Source organism: Poecilia formosa, unplaced genomic scaffold, assembly GCF_000485575.1.
Source record: "Poecilia formosa unplaced genomic scaffold, Poecilia_formosa-5.1.2 Scaffold67, whole genome shotgun sequence".
NCBI lineage: Eukaryota > Metazoa > Chordata > Actinopteri > Cyprinodontiformes > Poeciliidae > Poecilia > Poecilia formosa.
Genome location: NW_006800006.1, coordinates 163,015 through 173,352, shown reverse-complemented (window position 1 = coordinate 173,352; position 10,338 = coordinate 163,015). Strand labels below are relative to the sequence as shown.

The 10,338-nt window shown below is 36.2% G+C and overlaps 1 protein-coding gene across 3 annotated transcripts in view; it reads left to right on the top strand.

Moving 5' to 3' along the window:
• adcy3a (adenylate cyclase 3a) overlaps positions 1-9,723 on the top strand; it is a 54,810-nt gene extending 45,087 nt beyond the window's left edge. For all 3 annotated transcript variants that reach the window (XM_007554838.2, XM_016672862.1, XM_007554837.2), the window contains 4 exons: positions 664-777; positions 1,128-1,254; positions 2,672-2,796; positions 7,120-9,723. In XM_007554838.2, the coding sequence (XP_007554900.1) occupies positions 664-777; positions 1,128-1,254; positions 2,672-2,796; positions 7,120-7,299 (546 nt within the window). In that variant the 3' untranslated portion in view covers positions 7,300-9,723. The remainder of the gene's footprint in view (positions 1-663; positions 778-1,127; positions 1,255-2,671; positions 2,797-7,119) is intronic.
• The last annotated feature ends 615 nt before the right edge of the window (positions 9,724-10,338 follow it).

Below are 10,338 nucleotides of genomic sequence, written 5' to 3'. Positions count from 1 at the left end.
ACACACACACACACACACACACACACACACACCTAGGGAGAATTTAGAGCGGTCAATTAACCTGACAGTCATGTTTTTGGACTGTGGGAGGAAGCTGGAGTACCTGGAGAGAACCCACCATGCACAGGGAGAACATGCAAACTCCATGCAGAAAGACCCCGGGCCGTGCTAGCAGCGCAAGCAGAGCTTTTGAGCATAGATTAAAAAGAACAAAAATAAGCTAGTGATCTCCATGAAAAGGAGTGAGGACCCGGCATATCATAAGGTTGTATGGAGGTTGTGCAGCAGCTTGCTTGACGCTCGACTGAGGAGCAGGTGTATAGGACGCTGATCTTTATGAAGGGAGCGAACTCTGATGATTGGAGGAGATGGCTGGGTAGGAGGAGCCTGATGAGGTGATTAGCTGAGCAGGTGAGATGAAGACTCTTCTTTATTGAATTTACACTGGGCTTCATATAAGGAACATAATAAAACTAAAGGACTGAACTAAGGTCAAACAGACAAAGCTGATCTAGTCAAAGAAAGAGACTAATGAACACAGAATAATATTAAAGCTAGAATCAAGTCCCAAAACAAATCAAGACAACCCAGGCCCTGAAAATATTCTTGATTTCTTGTGGAATTAATAAAGTTCTTATCTTTCTTTATATGCATCAATGTCAGCTACTGGATGAGCCCAAATTTCGCTACATCACAAAGATCAAGACCATTGGGAGCACATACATGGCAGCATCAGGTGTCACCTCTGATGTCAATGATGGTTACATGTACATGAAGGTAAACAGATTACCTAATTTCTCTTAAGTAATGTTTGGGTCACTGGTGAATGGAAACGGTGTCTTTGTTAACATTAACATTGTTAACAATGTTAACAATATTAGCATTGTTAACAATGTTAGCATTGTTAACATTGCCCCCTTGTAGCTTAAATCTGTTTTTTTTTTTTAGTTTGGTAATGGTAATGCTTCATTTAGTTTAATTTGTAACAGGGTCAAACACCCCTCCTCAATAAAAGAATATATATATTTATATAGTTATTATGAATGTCATCATCATAATTCATTGTTATCTGTTTTTCACAAACGTTAATCATCCTTATGCTACAGCATTGTATTCCTGTCATACAGAAGGAAGAGCAGTCTGACAGAGAGCGCTGGCAGCACCTGGCAGACTTGGCAGACTTTGCTCTGGCCATGAAGGTGACACTAATGAACATCAACTACCAGTCATTCAACAACTTCATGCTACGCATTGGTACGACCTTTTCCTTTACCTAGGCATTATTGGAGCATGAGTTGTAGAGTATAAGCCAAAGGTTTGCAAACAAGGTCTGATTTGTTTGCAAATCTGAAATAGCATAGTTTCATTCAGAGTTCCGTGATGTATAGAAATGCATGTCATAATCAGAATTGGAATCAGAATTCCTTTTAACGTCATTGTGCACAAATAAAGCACAACACAATTTTAAAATAGCAACTCTCAAAGGCAAGTCCGATTTTGAATAAAATAATAAATATATCTTAATTCATTATTATTATTATTATGTATTTTTCCCTGTATGTAAGACCCCATTGAGATCTATATCTCATTTTCAAGAGGGACCTGGGCCGAAATCTGCAACACAACAACAACCTGGTTACACAGAAGTAAAACTAATTAATATAAATATAACAAATAGAGTATAAACTCAGAACAACTGGGATGTTAAAAATAAATTAATTAATACATAGTTAAGTAAATAAATACTTAACATTAGTGTGTACAATGACACAAAGAACTAGTGGGACGCATTTAATAGGCTGTTGTGTTTTGTGTGCCCTGTAAGTCCTTAACATTTTTCAAGATAGGGATCAGAGTAACATTCATTTCTTCATGAGTCCATGGCTCTCAAAGCACAGTTTTCACACCTTAAAGGTCAAACTAAAAGTTTTCCTCTATAATTTTCTACTTTTTTGGAAAATGAAATTAACACAACAGAATAGAAAACTTTAACAGAATCAAAAGTAGAAACAAGTAAATCAAATGTAACCAAAAAAATTTCAGTAAAACATAACTAATACAAAAAAGAACGTTAAGAATAAATAACACAATTAAAACTTACATTTTTTTTAACAAAATGTATAGTAAGTAGTTCCAATCATATTATTTTATAATTATTCACACTCCACCAGGAATAGTCAGCAGATCAATTCACTGACTAACACTTTGACGCAACAGAAACAGAGAACTTTGCTGAAAGAAAAAGATTTTTCAGCCCCAAGGAAATGTTCAATGTTTTATTTATAAGGGTGATCCTTTAATTAAAAATTCTGATATCAATATTTCCTCATTTTCTTTGTGAAATTCACAAGTGGAACTTCATTCTGCTCATAAAATAGTAACAAAATTTGAAAGTAAAGTTTTATGAGTACACCCTTACAGTTTTGTAGACATGTTATTACATCTTTTCGTCAGACAACATTGAAGATTTGTAATTTTTATACAGTATAAAGTTAAAGGAAGTGTAGTCCTCCTCCACTTCCTTTAATTACAAGACAAATATGACCAATTCATTAGTTTATAATACAGCTAAACATTCAATTTACTTCCACACCACTCCTGAGAACTCAATTAGTATTAAACCTTACATACTCTATGATCTTTCATTTAACATAAAAACCCTCTCCTACAGGCCTGAATAAAGGAGGAGTGCTAGCTGGAGTGATTGGTGCCCGGAAACCCCACTATGACATCTGGGGAAACACTGTGAATGTGGCCAGTCGTATGGAGTCCACAGGAGTGATGGGAAATATCCAGGTACAGCTCTCAGCGCTCCAAAAAACAACTTGGTTACTAGGTTTATTCCATTTTTGGTTATTCTTAAGTGTTGGAAAGGTACTTGGTACAAATCATACCTGTAATATGTTTGTGCAAAGTTCATGACTGAGGAAAGTAATTACTTCATAGACAACACTGATGTTTTAGTTTAAAAAACAAGTATTCCTGGATTTATTTGAGAACTAAATAAGAAGTTTTCTTTTAACTGAGCAATTAATCAAGATTACATTCATAATATGAAATGTAAAACACCTAAATATCAATTCACAAAATGTGAATTAAAACAACAGGAGAAAGTCAGCACAAAACAAAACAGGTATTATGCTTTATTTTCATGGTTTCTAAATCGAAATTACATGTTCTCACATCTCATACATCACATGTCCACCTTTAACATCAGCACAAGTGTCATATAGATATATTTATATGTATACCTAGTAGAGGTTTCTGAAATGGGCAACATGGAGCGGCCCAGAGCGGCTTCTTGTCTAGGGCGGCATGAGGTTTGTTATTTGCATTTTGCTTTTCAAGATGACAAATTTGGTCTTGAACACACACACACACACAAAAAAAGTTTTTTTTAAGATTTTAATACTTATCAAACTAAACTACAACATGGGAAAGTGAAACTACAGGGGCAATGGCAATCATCTTGTGATGCAGCTTGGACCGTGTTAAATAGCCATTTGGCCTCCTGCAGTCTTAAAACACAAACCAAATAACTCTTAGTCTGGCCCAACATCATCATAATCAAGTAACTGTATCTCACAGAAATAGGTCAGGAAAGTTTTAATGTTAATGCACAATGTCATGCACTTTTCATCTTATCTGACAAGCTGAAATATAACCAATATTGCTGCAAATTTTGCACAACAAATGTTAAAAATAACTACATACCTTGTGGAAAAACAATAAGCTGAAGAAGCTGACTAGTAACCAATGTTTACGGTTTTAAAAAGTTTTACGCCCCCAAGGTCTAGGGCTCCAGGGGCGGTAACATAAAATGTGTCCAGAGAAACAAGTGGAATGTAAAATGATTTATTACAAAAGTAAGTTTTTCAAAACAATACAATTTAACCCAATTGATGTAAAACAAAAGGGGTTAACAAATTCAGGATTATCAAATGCAAATTAAAGTTACAAAATGTCCACACAAATGAATTCAAAGTAACCTCAAAATAACCCAAAAGGGAGAAAAAAAGAACACACAAAGGGTATGCTAAGGGCCAAGCCTCCCAAACACGAGCTTCTAGCTTGTGAAGTTAAACTAGAGCAAAGTCAAAATCGCTCAACTGAACAAGCAGAAACAAACAAGACCAAATTATTCAAAAACTGGCCAAACCAGTTGCAAACATCAAACAAGGGGGACAGCTTCACAAAACCTCTTAAAACTAGCTGCCCCACTGGAGGAATGGACTCAGGAGCCTTTTATACAGTAGAGGTGGGCCTCATCAACATCTGATTGGCTTGTCAATCCTCTGTTGGTCCAATGGTGTAGCTGTTCTCCTGCGGCCTTCAGGCAGCCACTCAGGAAGATGTGCTCTCACAGCTGAACCTGCATAACAAAAAGGGAGCCTGCACAGCCTCAAGAGGCCAGGGGTCGTAACACTGTGTTAAGTCTAAAAACACACATCCCAGTTAATCATTTACACTTTTTCTCTCTCAGACTTGGGAGTCTTGATTCAATGTTACTGACTGACTTAATAAACTGAACTTGGAAACTGTTTTGAGACTATTGAACAACAAAACAGCTGTTTTGATAAGCAGGTCATACAATGCTGGAGCCAGTGGTTTATGCAGATAAATTTGTTAATATTGTTAGATTTGCAATAGCATTTGAAAATGTATGATCCCTGAGTTTTGAGGGGCGGTGACACGGGGAAAAAGACAGGACAATTTCAAGGGCCCCTGACCGACAGGGGGCCTTCCACAATTTTTTTTTGTTTTGCATTTTTGTTTTTGTTCATAGAAATATAAAAAAATGGGGCCCTGTCAATTACAAAATAAATTAGATTGTGTTTTCTAAAATTGCTATAGCAGTAAAAATTAAATGTTAGGGTAAGGGTTAACCCTAACCCCCAGACCAAAAAGCACACATTTTGCCCTGGACCCCCCCAGATCTGCATGAAATGGTTCGTTCCAACTCGCGCTTGACGGTGATTGTGTTCAGCAGCAGTAAGCATAAGACAAGAACAACTGTGGAGGTTACTATGCTACTAAAAAAATGATAGTCAAGTTTTCCAAAAAAATAGAGAGAGTGAGAGAGAAAAAGGCAAGAGTGTCAATTTGTAACCCAATTCTCCGAGAGAGGTGGGTAGACTGTGTGAGATTATCAATCATTTAGCATAGTTGGCTTAGGTACAGACTACTGTTTTCCTCCATGTCGCAGGCATTTAATGAAATAAGTAAAGAAATTACCAATATATTCATATATTTAACTTGTCCCTTGTACCTTTTACCACTTAACAACAGATGAGTCAGTCAGCAGGAGCTCTAGCCCACGTCCCTCCTGACCTGTTATCTCCTGAGTGAAATTAAAGCTGCAGTATGTAACCTTTATAAAAAATATATATTTTTACATATTTGTTAAAACTGTCATTGTGTTACGAAAGTATGGCATGAGAGATAATCTGTGAAAAATCTATTTCCTCTGCCTTCTCCCAGTGTTCTCTAGAAACAACCAGTCAGTGGCAGGAGAGTTTAAGCGCTGTTAATCACAATTTCACGTTGCTGCTCATCCTTGCTCTATGCTATGCTGCAGCTAGCAAAACCTGTTGTGAATACTCATTCTAGTTAGCAAAGCTACCAATGATGGCAGATGAACAATTTTCTTGTAATGATAAGTTGTTTCTCCACCATTAGCACATCTAGCAGTGAATGAAGTTGACTGACGACACTAAGACCCTCCTCCTGGTTCTGATTGGTTGTTTGTGGCAGGAACATTGCATTACTTTAGCTAGCAACAGTAGCTCAGGAAGGAGGTGGAGGAGATTGATATTTTCACAGATTATCTGTCTCATAGCAAACTATCACGACATGGTGACAGCTTTAACAAATATGGAGAAAACATATTTCTTATTAAAGTTATATACTGCAGCATGAATAAAATGCAACTACATAGCATTTTTGAGAAGTCTGGATTGCTTCATCTATATTTTGCATGCTGCCTATGACTTGTTCCTGGGTAGGCCTTTCAGTAAGCTAAAACTAATAGAAAAAAATGTAAGCAACCTACTTGCATACTGTATGTGGACTGTTGCATGTAAAACAGTCCACAGTCCAGTAAATATTGTGCTAGTTGTCAGTATTGGACCAAAGAAAGCAAGGCAGTTGCAAGTCTTTAAAACTGCAACACTTTTGGTGGGTTAGATAGACTCAAAAAAATTGTAACAGCAGCTGCGCGGGGAGGGCCCAATCTAATTTTTTGTCATGGGGCCCAAGATTCCTGGCGGCACCCCTGTTAGTTGGCAATTGGTTTATGAGGCAAAAAGAATCTGTTTTATTTAGTTTAGCACTCTGGTCAATCACATTTTGTTTTTAAAATGATATATAAGCAAGCATGGAATATTATGAAATGATAAAGTACAAAATGTAATAAAGTAAAAGTCCAATATACAGAAAAGTAAACATGAAACGTAAAGGTGTGAACAAAATGCAGAAAAGATGGGGGATATCTAACAGTTGTGAGCTACACTGATTTCACCAGCATGTGGTGAAAGTATTAAGCAAAAATACATTAAATTAAATCTCTGAAGCAATATATAACAGAGTAAATTCCAAATCCACAAACAGTCTGATAAAAGAAAAAAATCATAAAATTAAGTTGTCAAGAGAAGGCTTTGTCTTCCTTTTTTGTAAAAAGGTGGAAATTGCCATCCCAAAACATAAACGTTGATTATACTAAAGCAATCACAGCTTTATAATGTCTGTCATTGTTAAAATCATTATGCAAGAATTATTACTTAAAAAGAAATTTTTTTTAAAAATCTGCTCCACTTAAGAGGCCACTGGTGACCCCGGGGCCCCAAATAACTACTTAGTTTGTTTATGCCTTGGGCCAGCCCTGGGTTATATAGTCTGTCTTTAAATTAAGGTTAAGCTAATCAGTAGTGAATTACTTTTTGGGGGTTTGAGGTATTTCCTCAAAATAATCTTAGCCAGGTTTGTCAATTGTTCTTTACAATCTTGTAGTTTAAGATGTCTCTGATATCCAACATCACTGTTGGCTATCCATGGAATGATTCTGTTTTCAATACATTTTTTAACTTTCATGATCTGTCTGACAGTACGTTTTTTCCCCAGGTAGTGGAGGACTGCTATAATATTTTGAAGGAGTATGGCTTCCGCTTTGTGAGAAGAGGACCCATCTTTGTAAAGGGAAAAGGAGAACTGCTCACTTATTTTCTTAAAGGAAGAGACAAACAGGGCTCATTTATTAATGGTTCATCCGTCACTCTACCACATCAAGTAGTAGATAGTTAAAGTCTTCGGATCTTTAGTCGAACACTTCTTTTTCCCATCAGCCACTTCTACATTGTTTTGAAAGGAGAACCAAAATTTACTTTAAAGGTTTAAAAGTACAATTATGTATCACAATTTCAGAAATGTCTATCAGTCTGCAACACTTTAGAAAGATGGAAAGATAGATGGCCAGATACAGTGGGTGGAAAAGTATTTAGTCAGCCACCAGTTGTGCAAGTTCTCCCATTTTAAAGATGAGAAGCCTGTAATTGACATCTCACCTATGAGAGACAAAATGAGAAAACATCTAGAAAATCACATTGTCTGATTTTTTTAAAGGAATTTATTTGCAAATTATGGTGGAAAATAAGTATTTGGTCAATAACACACAAGCAAGATTTCTGGTTCTCACAGCCCTATAACTTCTGTAAGAAGAATGAATGGGGCCATGTGTCGTGAGATTTTGAGTGCAAACCTCCTTCCATCAGCAAGATGGAAGTGGCTGGGTCTTTCAGCATGACAGTGATCCCAAACACACCACCTGGGCAACGAAGGAGTTGCTTCTTAAGAAGCATTTCAAGGTCCTGAAATGCTTCTCGCCAGTTTTCAGATCTCAACCCCATAGAAGACCTTTGGAAGGAGGTGAAAGTCCGTGTTGCCCAGCGACAGCCCCAAAACATCCCTGCTCCAGAGGAGATCTACATGGAGGAATGGTCCAACATATCAGCAACAGTGTGTGCCAACTTTGTGAAGACTTATAGAAAACATTTGACCTCTGTCATTGCCAACAAAAGATATATAACAAAGTATTGAGATAAACTTTTGTTATTGACCAAATACTTATTTTCCACCATAATTTGCAAATAAATTCTTTAAAAAAATCAGACAATGTGATTTTCTAGATATGTTCTCTCTTTCTGTCTCTCATACTGGAAGTCTATATGATGTCCATTACAGGCCTCTCTCATCTTTTTAGGTGGGAGAACTTGCACAATTGGTGGCTGACTAAATACTTTTTCCCCACTGTAGTGTTTTATAATTATTTTTTATGCTAATTTTAATTTAAATTAAATAATTCATAACAGTATTACTTAGAAATGCCATTTAGTAGTGCCATGCGTAGCTTATGCCATATATTTAGACAAACTTTATAAAACGACACAATTGGTTACTGTTATTGGAGTTTAAATGGACTAAGCTTTTCATTTTTTAGGTCAGTTGGGATTAGAGAAATATTAACACAGAAGGAGTCTGTCATATTTGCTGTATGGGTTATCACAAAGTAATGGCCATCACAAAGTCCCGATTTGAATCCCAAAGAATCCATAGACGACAGTGACGTCACCTCAGACTGCTGTCTGTGGAAATACCCAGTTTTGGGATGTATCAGAAATGGGCAAGTGGAGAGAGAGCTGGTGGACTGCTTCGTACAAAGAGCAAAAATAACACATCTCAAATGTGAAAAAACTGAAGTTGATTTTAGACCTTTGGGAAAATACGAGTACCTAAAATACTATTTTCAGCTTGGGAGTGGATGAAAAGAATAAATACCTTGTTGTACACCGAGACAACATACTGGACAGAATCTTTATACAAGAGGGAACTGTACTTGAGAAAGCTTAGGTCCTTTAGTACAGTGTCAGGGTTTCCAAGTCAAGTCTCCAACCTGTGTAATAAATATTTTCTCATCAAATCCACAACATCTAGCTACATCTTTATGGTATAGAAATCCAAACTTGTGCTGTTTTTCCTTAAGCTTAACTACTATATGAACATTTATTACTTCTCTTTAAATGTAGTAATTAAAAGCACATTTTTAACAAGACTGGATTAGAAGAAGTAAGAAATTCATTAAAACCTTGCAAGATAAAAAATAAATTAATACAAAGTCAAAGGAGTCTGAAACCTGTTCTAGCTAACAGGCTGGGACTGTTTGTGTAGGACTTTATATTATTTTAAAAGTCCATCAAATATTGTATTTACCCCTTCAGAATTTTCTTAAGAGTTTGTTTCAAAATTTAATCATGAATTGCAGAATTTGTTTTTATGCACTAACAAAATGACAGAGACCTTCTAATGCTGAATTTCTAGATGAATCAAAAACAAAGTGTTTTGTCTGTGTGATGACAGTTAATACCTGTTTATCTGTGTCTTTGTATTTGGCACTTCTTCACTATTTATTGGTTTAAATATTGTTTGGGGGGTTTCATTTCCTTCACTCTGAGCAGGAAATTTTCCAATAAAAATGTGGATTATGTAAATCCACATCTAAAACACTGTATATGTTCTGAAAAAACTACAAACCTTGCAAAACAATCAAAGTTGTTCAGATGTAAGGTATATATGACAACATACTGAGTGAGGCACAGTGTAGTAATGAATATGATTACTGAACTTCTCAAGGAATTAAACCAAAAATGCTTTCTTGCCAAAAGTATTCTTGTAGTGAAAGGATTATCTTAACTGGAAGAGATTACCGGAGGTATTGTGCTGTGAAATGATCCAATGTAATATAATACACCGTTCAGTTGTGTAGTTCATGTGACATTATTGTAAAGTCACAGCTAACATGGACAGTCCATAATCCCAGAGTCCTGACCTGAATCCTATGGAGATGCTGTGGCATGAACTTAAAGAGGTAATTCATGCTGGAAAATCTTCCAATGTGGCTGAAATACAACAAATCTCCAAAGATGAGTGGAATAAAATTTCTCAAAAGGAAGACTCACTGCAAGTTATTACAAATGCTTTATTGCAGTTGTTCCTTCTAAGGGTAGCCCAACCAGATATTAGGTGCAGGAGCAATCCCTTTTTTTTTTTACAGAGGGCCACAGAGATTTGGGTTTGTTTTCTCCCTTAAAGGGGTAGCATTATGTATTTTCCAAGCACATAGTACCACTTTATAGCACAAACTGTTACCTTAAGTTGTTATAAAAATGCTATATCAAAAATGACTTAAAAGAACTTTGACTTTGTAATAAATGCCTTGAAATTGGATGTCTGTCACCTTAAAAACTTATGCTCTTTCTGAAACTGCCTTCAGGAAGCTTTCTCAACAGC